Source organism: Rhinolophus sinicus, chromosome 6 (genome assembly GCF_057876585.1).
Source record: "Rhinolophus sinicus isolate RSI-liver-muscle chromosome 6, RSI-T2T, whole genome shotgun sequence".
NCBI lineage: Eukaryota > Metazoa > Chordata > Mammalia > Chiroptera > Rhinolophidae > Rhinolophus > Rhinolophus sinicus.
This window is the reverse complement of record NC_142506.1, coordinates 6705803-6727710: the sequence shown is the minus strand read 5'-3', so window position 1 is coordinate 6727710 and position 21908 is coordinate 6705803. Positions and strand designations below refer to the sequence as shown.

Sequence of the window (21908 nt, the reverse complement as noted above, 5' to 3'; positions counted from 1 at the left end):
ACCAGTCAGTGAGGAGACACACATATACGGTCAACTGTGATGTAATCTGGGGTAACACAGAGTCCCGACGACAGACAAGTGCTATGATGTCGGATCATAGAAGATTCATTTTGATTCGGGTGGATTTTTACGAAAGAGGAGGCGGCAGCTGACAAATTAGAGACCACTTTAGGTTCTGAAATATGGCGAAGTAAAGAAGGAGCTTGAGACTAAGATAATAGCATGAGCACAGCTGCAGGGGCAGGGAGATGTAGGAAGGAACGTCAGTGTAGTTTTAACAGAAGATTCATGGAAAACGAGAGCAGGAGATGAGGGTGGGCTTGATGACAGTAAAGGTGTACTCCACGCAAAGGACTTTGGACCCTCTGCTGCTGACGGGAGTTCTGAGCAGTGAAGAGTCAACCCAATCGTATTTTAAGACGACCCCTCTCTGGCAATGGATGGGTACTTTGGAGAAATAAGAGACTGGGTCAAGAGGGGCTGGTTAGGAGGCTACTGCAGTCAGTCCAAAGGGAGATGGCGAGGGCCTGAACTTGGATAATCACAGCACCGGCAGAGAATCTTGGAGGACCACCCAGATTCCAGAAACTTCACTCAGCTAGAAATGACAGTTCAATGTAGGGGAGAAAGAGGGCTTACAAGTGATTCCAAAAATGCCAACTGGTGCCATGGAAAAGACAGGAAGAGTAGGTGAGTGTGTGGAGGGGCAGAGAATGGTTGAGCAGGGGCTGATTATTCTAGAGGGTCCCACATGCAAATACAAACAAAGCCAGGTAGTTAATATGAGACAAAAGTTCAAGGTAGTAGGGAGCCGAAATGACTATGGAAAATGGGAGACAGCTGACCCTCCTCATGGCGGGAGGGGAGCAGTAGTTAGTAAACTCCAGTTGCTTGATGCCGTGTGTGTGTGTGTGTGTGTGTGGGGGGGGGGGGGGGGTGGCATCCAACATTGCCAGGTCTTCTTTTGCAAAACAATCTAGAAATTTAAAACATTTTAAAACTGACAGAATCCTCTGATTTTAACACAGTATAGCTAAATAAGATACCTGCAGGCCACATTTACTCTTCAGGTTGCTAGATGGGACCCTGGTCTGGAGAATTTAGAGCAGGGTTTGGGAGGAGACACTCACCCAGAACACCAGACAGGCTGCTGGTAAAGGTGTAATTGATGACAGGAGATTTCTCCGCCATCTCCCAGAAGTCAGAAAGGTTCCTTCCTGCAAAAGTCCCACCAACAGGATGAAATCTCGGGCTTGCCTGCTGGAAGGCTGTGTTTAATTCTCCAGAGAGTTGGTCAAAGAATGGCTGAGGGCTCACCTGCCTTTCCTGTCATCACACAGATGAAGGTGCAGTCGGATTCATTTGTCTGACTCACTGTAGACAAAGGAGCACGCAAGCCTTAGCAATGGGTCTGCAGCAGAGAAGTCTTTGGTCGAAATGAAAATTAAGCTGGAAATCCCTACCTTAGGATGCTCTAGGAAAACGGGGCTAACTCCTTACTTTTGAGGCAACCCTGATTTCCTGGAGTTTCTGGGGGAGATGGGATGCAGTATAATGTAATGGCTAAGGACACAGCCTCTGGGGTCAGCTTTCCTGATGACATCAGTTCTGTCACCTACTATCTCTATGAACATAAGTGAACTGCTGACTTCTCTAAGACTCAGTTTACCCATCTTTAAAATGGTCAAGATTTGAATACCACAGTCCTTTATTTGCCATTTCCAAATCCCCAGATCTCTGTAACTTGGAAGGTTTCAGGTGAGTTTGGTACCCAAACTATTTGGTGGCCAAACCTGACTTAACAGAGGTGAGGCTGTTTATCTATCCCACTTGATGTAAAGGGTCAACCATTCCGCTAAATGACTATGAATGTGTGTGATGACAGCACCCTGTCCTGGATGCTGCTGAAGGTGTTATATCACGTACGGTGCGGACACCCTGTCAGACCTCCAAAAGTCGGACAACTTCTGAATTCCTAAACATACTCCTCCCTGAAGATGCTGCCTAAAGGATGGTGGACAGGTGGCCATACATCCCTGATAAGACGGCTATGACGGTCCAATGAGATCATGTGTGTGAAGACTACGGATTGTGCCTGGCAGATAGATGATCTTAGTAAATAGTCATAATAATACTATTGTTACTGCGAATGTGCTGCTATTATTATATGTCACTATCAACGTAGTGACCAAGACCATGGACTTCAGACCCGGATCCCCTGGGGTAGAAGTCTGTCTCTGCAGAGTGATCGCAGGCGGGTTACTTAACCTCTCTGTGCCACAGTTTCCTCACCTGTAAAGTGGGGGATAAATAGAGTAGCTACCCAGTGAGGTTGTAGTGAGGCTCCAAGGAGAGAATTCATGGAAAGCCCTTAGAAGAGGCCCTGCCACTTAAGAGCGTCTACTCAGATTCCTCTCGGTCCCTATCTCCTTGCTTCTAAAACAGTAGTTACTCTACAGTGTAGCTGATGACACCAAGTGTTGGGCTGCTGACTAGATCTGTGCTTTGTAAAGTGGGTCCTCAGGGGAATGTGAATTGCCTGGAAGTTGTACGAAGCCATCTTAGAAAGGAGGCATGTCTGTCTCAATTGTCCATCAGACATGGGCATAGTCTGGCTCCATGTAAATCTAAAGCTGAATGCTGAATGATGTTGAGCAAAAAGCCAACCCTTCTGAACCTCAGCTTTGTCACACTCAAAATGGGAGCACAACTGTCCATCAGAAACTGTTTTCTTGAGTCTGCCTGGATTTCCCCCAATGTTGAGCCTTGGACTCTCCCTCCAATATTCTGGACACCAGGAATAGCTCTGCTGGGAAGAAGGAACCTTCAAATACTGGTGGTTGAGACTGGACCATATTGATGTCTGAATAAAACTTACACTAACGTTCCTGGCAGCCTGGTCTATGGCAGGGATTGGAGTGGGGGGTGTCTACTGGTTTGGTAATCTTCCCCAACGGATGCCAAATAGCAAATAGCCAAGCATTTTAAAGATAAACATACCTGAAAGGATAGAGGTTGACTTAAAAATCTCTGTGAGGTAGCTGGTAGAATTTCCAATGATGTCCACCAGTAGGGCTGTGAAATCTGCAAGACAGAATGAGGAGGCTTAAATTTCTGAGACTTGGTAGAGGGGGAAAGTATATTGCATTTGGATTTTTCAGAGTAGATTTTATAAGTTTGATTCAGTTCAGTGAATGGAGGAAAATTAACAGTCGTATAGAGAAATATCACTACTTATAAAAACAGTCTTAACTTCAGGCAGGCAGAAAACTTTTGGGCCCCCTACTATCATCCCCTTTCTTTTTCCATCACCGAAGAGCTGTGCCAGAACATATTATGGAATACTGGTTTTTCTGATTTGTTTTCCTGTTATCCGATAAACTTCTACATGATCTGCAACACCCTTCCTGCCTCACCCCCACAATTCTGAGTTCATTTTCCATGACTCTCTGCCCTGGCTCACCTGCTCCAGCGCACTGGCCTCTGCAGTTCTCAGTCTGCTGCCTGGGCTTTGGCCTGGAACACTCTGTCTCCAGGTACCACAGGGCTGTCTCCCCACTTCCTGCAGGTTGCCCCTCAATCGTCATTTCATTAGAGAAGACTTCCCTGAGTATCCTACACACGGCAGCTCTTCCCACCATCACTTCCCTCCTCACTCTTTCCCCTGCTTTGTTGTTCTCACTGTCACACTATTAGTCAACATACTGTGTGTGTTCACTTTATTTATTTACTTGCTGTCCCTTCCCACGGAATCGAAGTTTCATGAGAGCAGGGGGGAGGGGTGTCCCCTTTGCTCTGTGTGGTAACCCCCCACAGAAGCATGTCTGGCGACTCGTATTTGCTCAGTAAAGAATTGCTGAATGAGGAATTAGTGGTGAGAGAGTAATTTTCATTTTGATTCCCTCAATATAAGGAACATGTAATATTTTTAATTTTTAAATTATAACTAATACACAAATATACTCTCATTGAAAAGAAATCAGATAACACGAGCCCCCCTTAACCAACCCTCCAAAACCCCAATCTCCTCGGAGGTAATCATCCATCCAGTGCCCACATACGCATGTGTTTTTCATCAGTGACGTTGTACAATTCTACATATTATTTTGTAAGTTTGTTTTTCTAATTAAAAATATGGACATTTTTCTATACGTAGACCAACTCTGGCCACATCCATTCACTAATATTGTCTATGGCTGTTTTTTCTGAAGCCTGTTTATATGGCAGACTATTGAACCATGTTCCCAAAGATGGATATTTTAGCGTGTTCTCAGATCTTGCTATTAAAATAGAGCTGCATACACATTTTGTTCTTACCCCTCTGTCTCTAGCGTAAAAACCAAGAAAAGAATTCTTTCTCTCGGACGATGAAATGTGTACACATTTAAGCATACTAGAGTTTGCATTTTCCTATCTTTGCTCTGAGGAGAAAAAATTGATTCCAACTTATTTAAAAGAGCACCGGCAACATCAGAAGAGTGTCAAAGTCACGGTTACTTCCACCCACCTGACAGATCGTTGGTCCGATTGTTTAAACAGTAGCAGTACCGTGTAGGGAATTTGGCTGGGTCCACCGTCTTCAGGTTAGAAACTGGGAAGAGAAACAGTCCACACAGCAACCTGGACTTGGTGGAGGGGGAACGTATATTGCACCACTCACCGTTAGCGCCACCAAGAAGAGCCGGGTAGCACTTACTGTTGTAGACAGTCACAGAAAGCTTGTGGAAAGCGAAGGAGCTGTAGGAAGTGATACTCAGCAAGGAGAAGAATTTCTGGCTGGCTGCCAATGAGATCAGATAAAGAAACAGGCAAATTTGTATTATGAACGATAATGTAAATGAGTACATGGGTGACAGAAATTCATAATACAATAAACAAATCATAAAAATCAATAACAAAAATAAACAATACAACAATAGAAACTGAAAATAATAAACACAAGCAAAACAAAACCAAAAAAAAGCAAAAATACATGGATATCACTTGGCTATGTTTCCCGATCGGTCCTTAAGCTCTGGCTGTTCTCTCACAATATTGTTATGATTAGAAACACCAGCACATATGCCATATTTGGAATCTAGCTTGCTCTCAAAATGCTGGCAAAGCTCCTGCTTCACTTGGGTGTTTTCAGTCTCATCCTGATTTAGGTAGGACAAACCACCCTCCACTCTGAACACGGAGAAGCTGGGACACAGTGGTGTGAGGTGTCTCACTCAGGTCACAGAGCGTACAGAAGCGAAACTGCTACAAGACAAAAATGGGCCTGGGTTGTGCTTTTCAGAAAAAGTTACCTTTCAAGGCCCTGCTCAGCATCCCGTTCACCAGCTCTGTCAGGTTCAGTTCTGACAGATCGACCGACCTTGCAGGCAGCTCTGAAAGAGATTCGAAGATAATGTCCCCAGCTGGCTTTTGTTGGTAACAGAAAAAGTTCCTCGTTTCCAACATCCAGGCAGACGAGCCACCTCTTTGGGCATTTACTGAACTCACAGCCTATTCCAGGCACATGGAGATTGAAGATAAAAGGCAGTCCCTGCTCTCAGCAGGAGGCGGCCAACGGCATACATCGTGACAAGACAGAGCAGAGGGAAGAAGTCCGGGTGCAGCACAAGGACCCCCTATATTAGGGAATATTGGATCTCTGTGCACATATAACGGGGAGCCCAAGGAAAGGGTAGGATTCTTGACACGCTGTGTTTGGGAATAAGCACCTTGTCTGACAGGCGCTCACACCTGGCTGGGCACTGGCGTGACTGGAAAGATCATTTTAATAGCATAATTCTGGTGACTGGGCTCCAACCTCAGAGACTCAGATTTAGTTCAGGTCTGGGATGTGGCCCAGACATCAGGACCCAAATCAATCATCAATTAATCAGCCATCGTCCAGATATGGGTAATGTGCAGACAAGTGGCAAGACACTGCTTGGTTAAAATCCACCCTTATGAAAATACCTTGACATAATAAAGGCCATACATGACAAACCCTCAGCTAATCTCATAATTAACGGTGAAAAACTGAAGCCCTTTGCTCTACATTCAGGAACATGACAGGGCTGTCCCCTATCACCTCTGCTTTTCAACGTAGTGTTGGAAGTCCTTGCCAGAGCAGTCAGGCAAGAGAAAGAAATCAAAGGCATCTCAATTGGGAATGAAGAAGTTAAATTGTCACTCTTTGCAGATGACATGATGCTATATATAGAAAATCCTAAAGACTCCACCAAAAAGCTATTAGAAACAATCAACGAATACAGTAAAGTTGCCGGCTACGAAATCAACGTACGAAAGTCCATTGCATTCCTATATACTAACAATGAAATCTCAGAAAAAGAAATACAAAAAACAATTCCTTTTGCAATTGCAGCAAAAAGACTAAAATACCCAGGAATAAACTTAACCAAGGATGTGAAGGACCTTTATGCTGAAAACTATAAGACATTTTTGAAAGAAATTGAAGAAGACACAAAGAGATGGAAAGAGATTCCATGCTCATGGATTGGAAGAATCAACATAGTTAAAATGGCCGTATTACCCAAAGCAATATACAGAGTTAATGAAATCCCCATCAAAATCCCAATGGCATTTTTTAAAGAAATAGAACAAAAAATCATCAGATTTTTTAGGAACCACAAAAGACCCCGAATAACCAAAGCAATCCTAAGAAAAAAGAACAATGCTGGAGGTATCACACTCCCTGATTTTGGCTTGTACTAAAGGTCAACAATAATCAAAACAGCATGGTATTGGCAGAAAAACAGACACATAGACCAATGGAATAGAATTGAGAACCCAGAAATAAAACCACATAAAATATGGACAGTTAATTTTCGACATAGAAGCAAAAAACATACAATGGAAAAAAGACAGCCTCTTCAATAAATGGTGCTGGGAGAATTGGAAAGCCACGTGCAAAAGCATGAAACTGTTCTGCTATCTGTCACCATGTACCAAAATTAATTCAAAATGCATGAAAGACTCAAGCATAAGACCTGAAACAATAAATTGCATAGAAGAAAACATAGGTACTAAACTTATGGACCCTGAGTTCAAAGAGCATTTTATGAATTTGACTCCAAAGGCAAGGGAAGTAAAAGCTAAAATAAATGAATGGGACTATTATCAAACTTAAAAGCTTCTGCACAGCAAAAGAAACCATAGACAAAATAAAGAGGCAACCAACTGAATGGGAGAAGATTTTTGCAAACAGTGCCTCCAATAAGGGACTAATATCCAAAACATACAAGGAACTCATACAACTTAACAACAAAAAAACAAACAACCCAATTGAAAAATGGGCAGAGGACCTGAAGAGACATTTCTCCAAAAAGGACATACAAATGGCAAATAGACATATGAAAAAATGCTCAACATCACTAATCATCAGAGAAAGGCAAATAAAAACCACAATGAGATATCACCTTACCCCAGTCAGAATGGCTATCATCAACAAGACAAATAGTAACAAGTGTTGGAGAGGCTGTGGAGAAAAAGGAACCCTCAGACACTGTTGGTGGGAATGCCGACTGGTGCAGCCGTTATGGAAGGCAGTGTGGAGGTTCCTCAAAAAAACTACAAATAGAATTACCATATGACCCAGCAATCCCTCTCCTGGGTATCTACCCAAAAAATCTGAAAACATTTATCCATAAAGACACGTGTGCTCTAATGTTCATTGCAGCTTTATTTACAGTGGCCAAGACATGGAAACAACCAAAACGTCCTTCGATAGATGAATGGATACAGAAGTTGTGGGATATATACACAATGGAATACTATTCGGCAGTAAGAAAAGATGATATAGGAACATTTGTGACAACATGGGTGGATCTTGAGATTATAATGCTAAGTGAAATAAGTCAGAAAGAAAAGGCAGAGAACCATATGATTTCACTGATATGTGGCATATAAACCAAAAACAATGAAAGAACAAGACAAGCAAATGAGAAACAAAAACTCATAGACACAGACAATAGTTTAGTGTTTACCAGAGGGTAAGGGGGGAGGGAGGTGGTAGATGAGGGTAAAGGGAATCAAATATATAGTGATGGAAGGAGAACTGACTCTGGGTGGTGAACACACAATGGGATTTATAGATGATGTAATACAGAATTGTACACCTGAAATCTATGTAGCTTTACTAACAATTGTCACCCCAATAAACTTTAATTTAAAAAAAATCTGCCCTTCTTCCAGCTATTCCCTGAAGCTTGCAAACAACAGTTGACAAGGTGGAAATAGTGGTGGACGCTCTTTATGTTTTTACAAACCTTGGTTTTCACAACTTTTACTTAATGTTCAGATCATTGTGTGGGTAAGGTATTCAGCAGACTGGAGAGATGCTTTTGTCTCGCTGTGGGGGTTTCGAGTGGGGTCCACAGAAGTGGGAGAATTTGCTCAGCACCCGAAGCCCACCCACGGAGCCCCCGGAGGGCAGGGACTCACCTGTGGTGTCCAGAAATGCCACCCCCTTTTCCTTCCTCTCCTCTCCTCCAAGGCCAGACACTGGGAAGAGAAAAGACTTCAGGGGAGAAGTGGGGGCCTCCACCTCCAGCTACACGTTGTTGGAGAAGCCTCAGAGGCCTCTACTGCAGTGACCCCGAGAATCACTTAATAAATAGGTCAGGGGATTTGGAAGCAGTGGGGCTAATCTACCCACCCCTTTACTGGGTAGGAAAACTGAGGCTCAGTGAGAAGAAGAAACTTGCACAACTGCGTCCTGGTAATGAAGGGATCAGAACCTACTTCCTAGAGCGGCAGAGCATGGGCCCTTCCAAAACAGCAGGCCACTTGCCCACTTGGCAAAGTTTGTGGTACCAATGAAGAAAATGACAAAGGAAAATTTGAAACGCCAAAGGTGTTCATTCATCCTTTATCATTCAACAAATACTCAGTGAGGGCCAAGCAATACGCTAGGTGTTGGGTTTAAAGAAGTCAGGGGAAAGGACCAGGTGTTCTCGCACCTCCGTGGAGCTTACTGCCTGTGGCTCAGGTAGGAGGAGGGAGATTCACATGTAATTGCACCTGAGGAGCATCAAACAAGGAAGACTGGGATGCTGTGAGCACCTGTCTCAGAGCACCCGACATGGCCTGGGGGATACAGAAGCCCCCTGTGGAAGGGACGTAAAGCCAAGACCTGAAAGACCCACTGTTTTGGATGAGATGCCGTTTAATCACTCAGCCTTTGTTACTATTATTGTTATTGCAATGATTCTTTTTCAGGTTACGTTCCAATGGAGGAGATGCTTGTCATGTGGGGGTCTCAGCTCCCGCTCCCTGCACAAGAACGCAGGATGTGGTGAGGCCAAAAAGGAACACCCACGGAGCCATAGATGGGGATTCATACCACTATCTTCTCTCTGGTGGCTGGGTTTGAGACACAGGAAGCAGGAGCCACACAATCTGCAATCCGCAGTCTCCTTCTCAGCCAACCAACCAACCCCTTGCTAACTGTACTCCACGCTTGCTAGCTCAGCCATGGCAGTTATATCAGTGGCCAATGGCTAACTGGTTACAGCTGATGGCCAACTAGTTACAGCGGGTGGCCATCTACTACCCGCTCCTTTCCACGTGAGGCCGAGAGCCTGGAAACTGCTCTCTGGGACTCTGTCCCCACAGCGCTTTATGCCCATTTTACAGATGGAAAAAACCAAGTCACAGAGAGGCTGAAAAATGCATTCCCGAGTCACAGTGTTACAGAGTCAGCCAGGATTTAAGGCTGGCCTAATTACCTGTTGCACTAAGGAGAGCTCCAGCTTTCTCCTTAACTTCATTTCCAGACACTGAAATAAAAGTTTTCATGAATAAAATAGTATTGTGGAACCACAGCTTCACACAATTTATAACATCCTTACACGTCACCTTGTACACCACTCCCTTTGAAGGATGAGGAACTTGAGGCCCAGAAAAGGGAAGTGGTCCTGTTTCCCATCCCCACAACCCCTCACAACCACCTTTCTTCTTTCTGTTTCTGTGAGTCTGACGATTTTAGATTCCTCATAGAAATGGCATCAGGTAGTATTTGTTCTTCTGCTGGCTTATTTCACTCAGCGTAATGTCTTCCAGATTTACCCATGTTGTTGCAGATGGTAGGATGGTCTTCTATTTCAAAGCTGAGTAATATTCCCCAGTATATGAATACCACACTTTCCACCCACTCACCTGTGGATGGACACTTAGGTTGTTCCCTGCTTGTCAAGTACACTGTTAGAACTCAAATCCAATTAACTGTTGTCAGCTAATTTGGCCTTTCACTGATTATCAAGCTTTCTGGTTAAGTATCAGAGCTTTGGGGTTAGAGGTAGGTGGGGGGCTATGGCTTCCCTTCCCAACAATATGGCTGGGAGGGGTGGTGGTTATGTTATGATGAAAGGAAGTCTGGCTTGGGAGAGTCTGGCTCTCTGCCCTCAGGTGCTCTGAGTGACACTCTGCCTGAACGGTCCACTGTGACGTGGCCGCAGGGAGATCGGAGATGGACCTTGCCTGTTACCTTGCCAGGAATCAGTCTCCATTCAGGTGAGGAACTAGGATGATTGGGTTCAAATCTCCAGGCCATAGGGATGCTGAGCTCACAGGATGCCTACACCTGCCAAGCCAGAATGATGGGCCCTGTGCCATCTTCTTAACTAAGAACGTATCTTGAACACCACTCCTTTCACGAAGAAAAAACGATTTCTGCCACTCCTTTTTATAGTTACAAACCCATGGATGGGTTTTGAAAACAATATTTGACGTGTGAACTAAACACACCTGAAGCAGGACTTTCTGAATAGGACGCTACACAGAAGCGTTTTTCACATAAATTGACAGATCATATAAAACGATTGTTCTCTTTTTGGATAAAAAGACCGAAGGTATTGGTACTTTCCATACTCATTTATGCTTCGTATTTTATCATCTTTTATCCTTTATGACGACCTGTAGAGCAGGAATTGCCGTTCCCATTTAAAGAGGAGAAAATTGGAGGCTCAAGTACGGGAAATAGTGATTGAAACGTACTCTGCTTAGACTCAAGAAATTGGTACAACTGGTTTCTGGTGGGGAAGGAAGTGGGGGAGCATTTCAACTTTGCATCCTTTTGTACCATTTGCATTTTGAACCACATGCAACTACTAATTGTAAATAAATAAAATTTTTAAAAAATAAAGAGTAATCCTCATCTCCCTTCCCAAAATGAAAAACACACCAAAAAACTATTCAGTGTGTTTACCAAAAAGTTAGGAACAGAAACACAAGCCCCTGACTCCTATGTCCTTCATGTTGCAATGCATTCCCCATGTCGCTGCACAGCCAGTTTTAGACCATCAGAAAAGAAACAAAAAGGCAAAGAAAGATGGCATTATTACAAAAGTGATGATGGCACACAACAATACCCCCCATTATGAAATCTTCTGTTGCTAATAGAATGTCACAGTCTTTGGATTTAATAAGATTATGAAAATCCAGGTGTTCCATGAACCATAAAGCAGTGAGAGACTCATAGGAACTCTGATTGTCAAAGCTTGAAAGACAAACACAATCTCCATTTTACAGATAGAGAAAGTAAGGCTCAGAAAAGCCGAGGAATTTACCCAAGACAGAGTGAGCTAGAGAGGACCACCTACCCATTTACCTGTTGCAGGTAGGAAGGTCATGACCTTTTCCTTTTTTGCTTCTTTAATAGCAGACACTAAAATAAAAAAGTTTTCATCAGAATGATTATAATCCAGAGATGACTCCGAGAGAATTTATCCAATATACTCATTTTAAAGATGAGAAAATTATGATCTGGAATGGTGAAGTAACTTGCTTAAAATCCCACATGTGGTTTGTTCATTCATTCGATCATTTAGTCATCAAATATTTGTTGACCAACAGTAATAATACTAATAATCGATAATGTTATTCAGCACTGGGTTTTAATAGACAAGTGTGTTAGATGCTGGGATAGTATGATGAATAAATGGGTACAGACTCCATCCTTTTGGAGCATATAGTCTAGTTGGAAAAGCAGACATCAAGGAAATGGAGACTCAGGATATTATTACAAACAATATTAGATACTTAGAAGGGCATGTTGAGGGTGTGTAACAGGGAGTTTGATGTAATCTCAATGATCCGAAAGCTTTCCCTGGGACGACATTCAGCTGAGATCTGAAGGATGAATGGCATTTGCGTAGGTTAACTGGCTGAGGGGTTATTCAGGGCACAGGTAAGAGGATGTGCCCAGGATCTGAGATGCACAGGAGTATTACTTTGAAGAACTGAAAGAGGCAACAGTGATGGAACAGGAGAATGCAGGTGATGGGGGATTGTAGGAACTGGAAGAGGCAAGGTGAGCAGGGTCATGTAGATCGTGTAAAGGACTTCGGATAGGACCCAAAAGCAAGTAGGACGTCATTGAATACTTTTTTTGAGGTGGGGAGAGGTGAGGGAAGAACTTGGAAGGTGATGTAACGAGACTTACAAAAAGATCCTTGGGCTGGTGAGCAGAGAATGGATGATGGAGGGACAAGAGGAGAAGCCAGGGAGCTGATTTAGAGGTCCAGGAAAGAGAAGACAATGGTTTGGACAAGAGTTGTAACAGTGGAGGATGCAGATAATTCTGTTGCATAAATGGGACTCACACTCAACAAGTCAAAGGACAAAACCAGAAATCGGGAATTTATGATTGCCATTTCAATCAAACTCATTTAGGATTCTGGCCTGAGATGTTGGCTGCCGCCAGTCTCTAAAGCACAATGAATACCCAAGCTTAGAACAGCCACTTCTTGACCCACCTGTGTTCCAAAGGGACAGGACACATGCTACGCCCATGCATAGCCTCACCGGAGGACCGTGTACCAGGAAGCCTGGCATATTCGTGATATTCTGGACCACCTGGAACAAGCAAGCAAGCACTTGGAGGAAACAGGCTGGATTACTCTCCACATGAATGCAGAATATCCTTGAGAACACTCACGGGTATCATTAGAAATACAATCTATAAAAGGCTTTGTATAGTTGGGATAGGTTAGGTTATGCTGAGGTAACAAGTTAACTCCACAAGCTCATTGACTTAATTCAACAACAAAAGGTGATTTCTTGTTTGTCGCCCACAGTCGCTGCAAATTGGTGGGGAACTATGCTCCAACAGTCACTCGGGGACCCCAGTAAATGGAGGCTGCACTGTCTGAGAGTTTTCCATCTGGTCCCTATAGCCTCCTTAGTCGCTGATTCACTGTGCAGTGGAAGGGAGAGAGCTGGAGGATTATGCACCAACTCTTAAATGCTCTGGCAAGAAGTGACACACTCACTTTTATTTACAGCCCATGCCAGAATTACTCATGCGGCCCTACATAACTGCAGATCTGGGAATATGAGAGAAGCATGCATGCATATTCAGGGAGAATCAATGTCTTTTCCATGGTTTTTCTGGTTGTGTAGAAGGGAAATGCCCTCCAAATACAACATCGCTGCTGCTTATAAATAGGAAAAAATTTAATATACGAGTGTATGTGAGTGTTCACACCTTCTTTCCTTCTCTGCAGCAATGTGTCCCAGCAATTCTCCTGAGAATTTGCTGTGCAGAATCAGCATGACAGTTAAAGCTGTAAAGCTGAGACTAATAAGAGTAATGGTGACAATTTCCCGAGTGCTTTCTGTGTGACAGACACCACACAGAATGCTGTCTGACGTACAATGTCACTTAATAACTACAAAATCTCTATGTGTTGGTATTAATGTAATGTTCATTTAACATGCGGGCTGCACAGACTTGATTTGAAAAAGAGCTGAAAGTTGCCATTGGTAGAGAATGAAATAGATCTGGAAGGTGAACTGGGGAGGGGATAAAAAGGCAAGAGAAAGTGGGGTTGAGGATAATGTCTTGGGAACTAAGCATCTTCACGGTAAATTAAATTTTAAGAAGTTCTGCTGTCCATTTGCGATGGACCCACCTTTGGAATTTTATTGAAAGATACTTCAATAAACATTTAAAATGCTTTTTAATTATTGGTAAATAGTCAATGGTGTTTCTTCTGGACAGAGACAGTACTTACAAGGGAACTAGAGTCTTAAACATTTTCTTCTGTAAATCTGTGCTTTGTCAGTTGAATTTGCAGGACCCCAGTCCCTAAACCTCAAAGGGTAGAGGAAACTCTTTTTTTCCTCTCCAACAGTATAATGCATAGCCTTCAATTTGGAGTATCATCTCTGTTATTTCTTCTTCTGCTTTTTGATTCTTCTCTGCTATTTTACCATCTCAATCATCCTGTGAAATGATTATTCTGTTATACAAGAGAAGGACCTGGGGAGCAGAGGTGAAGTACCCTGTCATGGTAACACAGCTTCTAAGCGGGACAACTGGGACTTGAACTGTGGTCCCTCAGATACAAAAGTCTGTGTTCTTTTTCACCATGTTCTACTCTACTCCCCTGCCCTTCAAAATACCATCCTGGATGGCCACGAACAGGTTTGATGTGGAAAACAAACAGAATTGATCATTTCAAAGCATTTTGGTGGATGGAAGGGGTGAGAGAGCCAGTCCCACTCCTGGAAGAAGGGCTGAGAAGTGCTGTTGTGTTCGATAAGCCAGGATTCTGCTCAACCGTCTTGTGAAATAAATTCATAATACGTGTGTATGTTTTATTGGCAATAGCCCTGGAGCTGGGAATGTGAAAGGTAAGAACAAAGCTGTGAGAGCCTTAATTCAACATTGTGTTCTTTCCAAGTAACAAGGATCACCAATCAACCAAGGTTAGGTTAGCCTGCCAAGTAAACTTACCTTCCACACTGTACTTTGCAGCTGAAGGATGCCCAGACAGACACAGAGTAATTACAACACTCAGTAGAGAGGTGGACACTCACGGAAGTTCTATCTCATTTGGGCCACTCACAGGAAATGCTACGCCTTATGTACAGTATGGTGGTCCATTCACTCAGCAACCCTCAGCATCAGTATCAGCTCCCTCTTCCTGAGAAGGACTCAGAGGCTTGGGAATGACAGACAACTTGCCCAAGTCCTCAAACAGCTGAGTGGCAGCCAGACTTCACACTCAGGCCGTCAGCTCCAAGGCCTAGCCAAGGATAGTTAATGCAGAAGAAGAGGTGCAAAACCTAATATTTGTTGACCACCTGCCGTATAAGGAATTTTCCATGGGATAATCCACTGGTCCCTGAAGCAACCCTACTTAGTTGTGATTATCCTTATTTTATAGTTTGAGGAAACCAAGGTGTCATGCAGGTCTCTGGTCCCGCTCCCCGCACAAGAACGCAGGACATGGTGAGGCCAAAAAGGAACAACATGGATACGGAGCCATGGATAGGGGAGTCATACCACTATATTCTCCATGGCAGCTGGCCGAGACACAAAAGCAAACATCCGCCAGTACCCCAACAGGGGGTCTTCCTGCACCCCAGTCTCGCTGGCGGCCGGGCAAGACACAGGAAGTAGGATCCATACAATCCGCAATCCACCATCCGCACTTGCTAACCCCACTTGCTAGCCGCAATCTGCAGTCCGCTTCTCTGCCAACCAACCAAACAACCAAACAATCAAACAATCCCCTTGCCAGTGTAGCTACGGCAGTTATATTAGTGGCTAATGGCTAACTGGTTATAGCTAATGGCCAACTAGTTACAGCTGATGGCCATTTACTACCTGAGCCAGCACCTTTCCACGTAAGGTCGAGAGCCTGGAAACTGCTCTGCTGGCTCTGTCCCCACACAAAGTTCAGACAAACAACTGGCCCAAGGGAACACAGCTGGAGAGCTCAGATTGGGACCCCCATCTGCTGGCAGCCCAAATCCCTGATTGGTTGGCCACTGACTAAGAAAGTATGACTTTTTAGCTGCTGCCTTGCTGCCAGCCATTTTTTAGGGCATTTCTCAATCCTCATTCCAAGTCTTGGGATTAAAGATCATGTTTCCTTTATCACAGATGTGAGGACAAGCCATCCTCCCAGCTGATGACTATATATTAAGATTCTAATCAATAGCTTAAGAGGAAAAAAGTAAATAAAAGAAACAGACTATGGACTTGATAACAAGATGGTGCAGTAGGTAAATACTGCTTACCTTCTCTCACGACCACATCAAAATTACAACTAAACTACAAAACAACCATCATTGAGAATCACCTAAAATCTTGCTGAACTGAAGCCCTACAACTAAGGACATGCAGAAGAAGCCACCTCAAGACTGGTAGGAGGGGAAGAGATGTGGAACGGGCTGGCCTCGCACCTGCATGTGACCATTAAAGATCAGGAGGGATATTATCTCTGTGGAGGTCCCCCTGACCCCCCAGAGGAGCAAGAGGTCCCAGCCCCACCCCAACTGCGGGTTCCGGTGCCAGGGAGAGAAGTCCCCATAATTTCTGGTTGTGAATACCAGCGGAGATCGTGACTGAGGAGACTGAGGGCAGTAGTATTCCCAGGCACTGCTCTTAAAGGGACCGTGTGCTGACTTACCCACCAATGGAATCACTCGCTCTGAGCTCCAGCACTGGGGCAGCAGCTGGAAAGGTGGCAGGGACAAATGGTGGGGAACTGAGTTGTCTGGCTTGGGACGGGGGCTGGAGAGGCGGCTTTCTCCTAAACAGAGGTGCTGGAGGAGGCCATTTTTCTTTGCTGAGCGGTCCCCTTTCCCAGCGTGTGGACACAGGTGGCCACCATATCTGGGTCTCCGCCGTTTGTTGACCACACCCTGTCGATTCGAGACTCTGCCCCACCCAACTTTCAGGCATACCCAAGCCACTTCTAGTGGCTTTTTCATATAAACTGCCTGCCTTGGCTCATGCTGCAGACTTTCCTAGGGTCTCTCAATGGTTTTCAGAACCCAGACAAGTAGCATCTGGCTTGAGCGTGTCCTGTACGTCTGGCTGAGCAGCCCTAGGCCAGCACTAGTGGCAGCCGGCCTTGGTTCGAGTCTTGGCCTCTCAAAGTGCTTCCAACAGCACGGTGGCAGCCATCTGTGGATTCCTTTGTGGCTCCTGCTGGGTGGCCTTGGGTGGGGCACAGGCTGTAGCTGAACTTGACCTATAGCAGCAGATCCCCTCCCAGGTGGTCTTGGGGCTGGTGCCCCCAGTGGCCCGCTTCAAAAGAGCTGGAGCATTACCCAGCCACTTCCAAGAATGACACACTCAAGGGGCGGATTGGTCAGGCACCAGGGTCCTGCTGAGGCAGATCCTGCTCTGTAGGATCAGCCCCTGCACAACAACCCTTCCACTGCAGTCAAGGCCAGTCCTCACAACCAGTGAGCCCAAGGGCCAGTCCCTCACATTGATGTGCAGTTATCAACCAAGGCTCACCTACAAGAGGAGGGTACACACAACCCACAGAAGGGACGGACCTGAAATGCCTGGCTCAGGTGACCACGAAGACAGCACCACTGAGCCCCACAGCTCACCTACTACATAAGGCCACTCTACTAAGACCGGAAGACATAGCAGCCCTACCTAATACATAGACACAAACACAGGGAGGCAGCCAAAATGGGGACACAAAGAAACATGCCTGAAATAAAAGAGCAGAACAAAGCTCCATAAAAAGAACTAAACAAAATGGTAACAAGCAATCTACCAGATGCAGAGCTCCAACTGGTTATACGGAGGCTCAGTGATCTCAGGGAGAACATTAACAAAGAGATAGGAAACATAAAAATGGAGATAGAAAACATGAAAAAAAACAGTCAGAAATAAAGAATACAATAACAGACGTGAAGAATATATTACAGGGAATCAACAGTAGATAAGATGAAGCACAGGATCGAACCAGCGATACAGTAAATAAGGGAGCAGAAAACACCCAACAAGAACAGCAAAAATAAAAAAGAATCCAAAGAATTGAGGAGTTTCTCCCTCTGGGACAACATCAAGCGTACCAACATTCGCATTATAGAGGTACCAGGAGAAAAGAGAGAGAGCAAGGAATTGAAAACCTATTTGAAGAAATAATGACAGAAAATGTCCCTCACCTGGCAAAGGAAATAAACATACAAGCCCAGGAAGTGCAGAGAGTCCCAAACAAGATGAACCAAAGAGGCCCACACCAAAACACATCAAAATAAAAATGCCAAAGGTTAAAGCCAAAGAGAGAATCTTAAAAGCAGCAAGAGAAAAACAGTTAGTTACCTACAAGGGAGCCCCGTAAGACTGTCAGCTGATTTCTCAACAGAAACTCTGCAGGCCAGAAGGGATTGGCAGAAAATATTCAAAATGATGAAAACCCAGAACCTACAACCAAGACTACTTTACCCAGCAATACTATCATTTAGAATTGAAGGACAGATAAAGAGCTTCCCAGACAAGCAAAAGCTCAAGGAGGTCATCACCACCAAACCAGTATTACGAGGAATCTTAGAGGGACTTCCTTAAAATGGGAGGGGGTTAGGGATGGGTGGAAGGGGAAGGGGTTAAGAAGTACAAGTTGGTTGTTACACAGCAGTCATGGGGATGTAGGTTATAGCATAAGGAATATAGTCAATAATATGGTAATAACTGTGTATAGTGCCCGGTGGTACTAGTCGGGGGATCACTCCCTAAATTATATAAATGTCTAACCATATGCTATACACTTGAAACTAATATAAAATAGTATTGAATGTCAACTCTAATTGAAAAATTTAAAAAGGGGGGAAAAAGATCAATAATATTGTGACAGTGTGGTCCAGTGTCAGATGGTTGCTGGGCTTACAGTGATCATTTCTTTAGCACAGGGAATAAAACCAATAACGTGGTAATGACACTGCATAGAGCTAGGTGGGTACTGTTGAATAACTTACGATGCATACTTGAAACTCATATAATATTGTATGTTAACTGTATTTTAATTTAAAAAATCTTAAACAACGAAATAAAAAAATGAAAAGAAACAGACTGTGACTGAGGTGTGGAGTTCAGTTTAAGTGCAATGTAGATATTGGGTGGTAGAAATGCCCAGATTCCTCCTACTCACCTCCTTCTGCACCCAGGAACCCGAAGCTTGGGAATGCTAGCGGATGCATTCCTCAGCTGGCTTCCTTCTTTGGGGAGGAGAGGAAAGCAAAGGGTTTTAAAATATCACCAATATAGGACTTACCTGTCTCCTGAGCAGGATAAATGACTTCAGAGAATTTAGCAACCAGAAAGATTAATAGCAAAGTCAGAGCTGTGAGGTTTATATGAGTTTTTAGTGAAAGATACAGAGGGTGGGGGTGGGAAAAGACGTGATAACTTTGCTTTAAATCCTCTGGGGGGGAAAAATGGAATAATAATCCTACCAAGAACTCAGGGCAGTGAAATAGGATCAACATCACTGGAGAAACATGCCTGGGCTATGGGCTGAATAGAAACTGTGAGCCGCATGACAAAGCAGCGATTCAGCGTGGGATGGGAAATCTCTTCTGACAGTAATTATGTGTATTGAAGGAACAGAACAGGATCCCTAGGTGATGATTTCCCCTTCCCGTTGGAAAGGTCTGTGAGCCAAGCATCACCGGGCATGTGGGTCAGCGGAAGTCTTCTGAACAAACGGTGAGGCACTGCCTGTCACTTTCAGCAGGTGCCCAGAGCAGGGTGGGCAAGTCCGGCCCTGCTGCCTCTTTTTATAAGGACTGAAATCAGTTTACATTTTTAAAGGGTTGAAAACAATCCAAAGAATAAGAAGAGAATTTCGTGACATATAAATGTAACAGGCCATTTCAACGTCCACAAATCAAGTTTTATCTGAACACTGCCAGGCTCATTCCTTTACGTACCCTGCAAGGCTGGGTAGGGGCTACCGGGGCAAGGTTGAGGAACTGTGACATGGGGCCCCCAAAGCCTGAAATATTTGCTCTCTGGCTCTTCACAGAAAACGTTTGCCAATCCCTGGCCTAGAAGAACTGGCCTAGAAACAGTCAAATTCCTTCTGCTTGTACCACCCAAGTTCAAGGTTGCTCGTTCTTGTCTGAGCGACTGGAATTCTTGCTACCTTGTCACCGGCTATCTATCACTATTGCTTCCGTGAATAAATTTCCCGTGTATCAGGCATAGAGATCTTTTTCTAAACAACTTTGTTGAGGTATAATTTATAGACTATTAAACTCATCCATTTTAAGTGTACAATTCAATAACTTGTAATAAATTTAACACGTTGTACAACCACTACCACAATCTAGTTTTAGAACATGTTTGCCACCCAGTAAGATTCTTGGGGAGACACCTTACACGTCGTCTCCAGTGTGGGGAAGCGACTGGGTCCCAGGTTAACCGGATGCCCTAGGCTCATTGTTGGAAGCTGACATTATCAGGAACAATAACTGTTCCCAGGAGTAATTGGGATGTGAGGCTATGAATGGGCTTTTGCTCTATTTGTGCAGATGGAAAGGGATTTTCTCAGGGATATAATTTTTAGGCTCTTTGTCATGCAGAGACTGGGGGAGGGTACGTTTTGTTGGGGGAGGGGTACACGGTTGCAGAACTGATGGTCTCCTAACTGTCAAGTCAGCTTCAGGCCTTCGCGATGACAGATGTGACCTTGGAGCTGGATGATGACCTTGTATCAGCAGAGCAGTTGTCCCCTCTGGTTCCTACAGGCTACAGGCACTGTTTTAACAATGAATTATGTCCATGGGCATCATAACCAGCCTGCCCCGTGTTGGCCAACGTTGTCCTTTGACTTACAGAGTGAATAGCGGCAACTTGCATGGGTTGTTGCTTCCCTTTGTGCACGTAGGGTTTTCCAATGGGCTCGTGTGTCAGATGATGCCCCACCCTGTATGCTCTCTGCCCACCTCTGAGTTCACCTGCAGTTGTAGCAGGCAGGTCCCCGCACACTGGCAGTTCCCCACTCCCACTGGCCATAGCTTTCTGCTCCTCTGCCTTAGGGCTTTGGCACCTGGGAGCTTGTTTAGCTGTAGCACAGGGAAACCTGATAGAGTAGGGCATTTCAAGCCCCAGGGGCAACCCTCAACCTAAGAAGAGCAGGAATCAGTGGATGAATGGCTGACTCCTGTCCCAACGTAGAACAATTCTTTGGTGCATTCACGTGGGTGCTTAGAGGGTTCCTGGTGTAACTGAACCCAGTCACCCACAAGGGTCAGCTCACTCTTTATTGGCTTTTCTCCCTCCTCATGCCACTCTCCTGCTCTCTCAGTTGTATTTCCGGGGATCGTTTTCCAAATAAACTATCCGTACCCAACACCTTGTCTCTATTCTTCTGGAAACCGAATTAAGGCAGCTTGGCACGTGGGCACAGCATAGAGTCAAAGCCGTCACTCACCGAACATCTGCTGTGTGCTAGATACTTTGCTAAGTTCTCTGCATCAATCCAGATAAGCACCTTTCAAGGTTGATATTATCCTCCCCACACGACAGATGGTAAGTTAAGGCACAGAAAAGGCTAGGTGATTCTCGGAGTTTCCCCATCCCACCCCCCTCTCTCTCATGACAAAACATGCCTTCCTCCTATACTGGTGACACAGAGAGGCAATTGGATGAGCTTTACCAATTTCCTTCCCATTGACTCACAGTCCCTCCGAGTCGTCCATTCTTTCTTCCTCTCACAGGGTTTAGGGTGTGAAGCTTCTCCAAAGGAAATAACAGGAGGCTTGAGGGCAGGTGGTCCTGAGTTCTATTTATAACTTCCACTTAAGAGTTTCTGACGTTGCGCAGGTCTTTTTATGTTTCTGGGCCTTGATTTCCTCATTTATAAAGTGGGAGTGATGATGTCTTATCACTGTAATGATTGGATAATGTTTTAATAACTGTACTTCCACAGCCTGTATAGTGACGGTTTCTAAGGAAACGTGCAATCAACACCAAGCTTTCTTCATGGCTACGAGCTTTACTTTTGCATTTGGTTCTTTTCTTTCTCTGGGTCTTAAGGTCATCGATTATTTTTCTTTCTCGTGTCTTTATTTTCTCCCTCCCAACTGCTTCCTTTCTCACATCTTACAAATATACTCAAGTCTCCTCTATCCCCCCCTCCAGCAACCAAAAA

General features: G+C 44.4%; 1 protein-coding gene across 4 annotated transcripts in view; it reads right to left on the bottom strand.

Moving 5' to 3' along the window:
• Nucleotides 1–19108, bottom strand: part of HHLA1 (HHLA1 neighbor of OC90) — a 34431-nt gene extending 15323 nt beyond the window's left edge. For 2 of the 4 annotated variants that reach the window (XM_074316311.2, XM_074316310.2), the window contains exons 1-11: nucleotides 19026–19108; nucleotides 12750–12849; nucleotides 11603–11659; nucleotides 9723–9773; nucleotides 8437–8496; nucleotides 5292–5372; nucleotides 4697–4780; nucleotides 4508–4591; nucleotides 3001–3084; nucleotides 1318–1374; nucleotides 1131–1217 (exon numbers count right to left, since the gene is read on the bottom strand). In XM_074316311.2, coding sequence (XP_074172412.2) covers nucleotides 1131–1217; nucleotides 1318–1374; nucleotides 3001–3084; nucleotides 4508–4591; nucleotides 4697–4780; nucleotides 5292–5372; nucleotides 8437–8496; nucleotides 9723–9773; nucleotides 11603–11659; nucleotides 12750–12828 — 724 coding nt within the window. In that variant the 5' untranslated portion in view covers nucleotides 12829–12849; nucleotides 19026–19108. Of the gene's footprint in view, nucleotides 1–1130; nucleotides 1218–1317; nucleotides 1375–3000; nucleotides 3085–4507; nucleotides 4781–5291; nucleotides 5373–8436; nucleotides 8497–9722; nucleotides 9774–11602; nucleotides 11660–12749; nucleotides 12850–19025 lie in introns of all 4 variants that reach the window. The other 2 variants (XM_074316308.2, XM_074316307.2) reach the window with 1 other exon arrangement.
• Between the last annotated feature and the right edge of the window lie 2800 nt (nucleotides 19109–21908).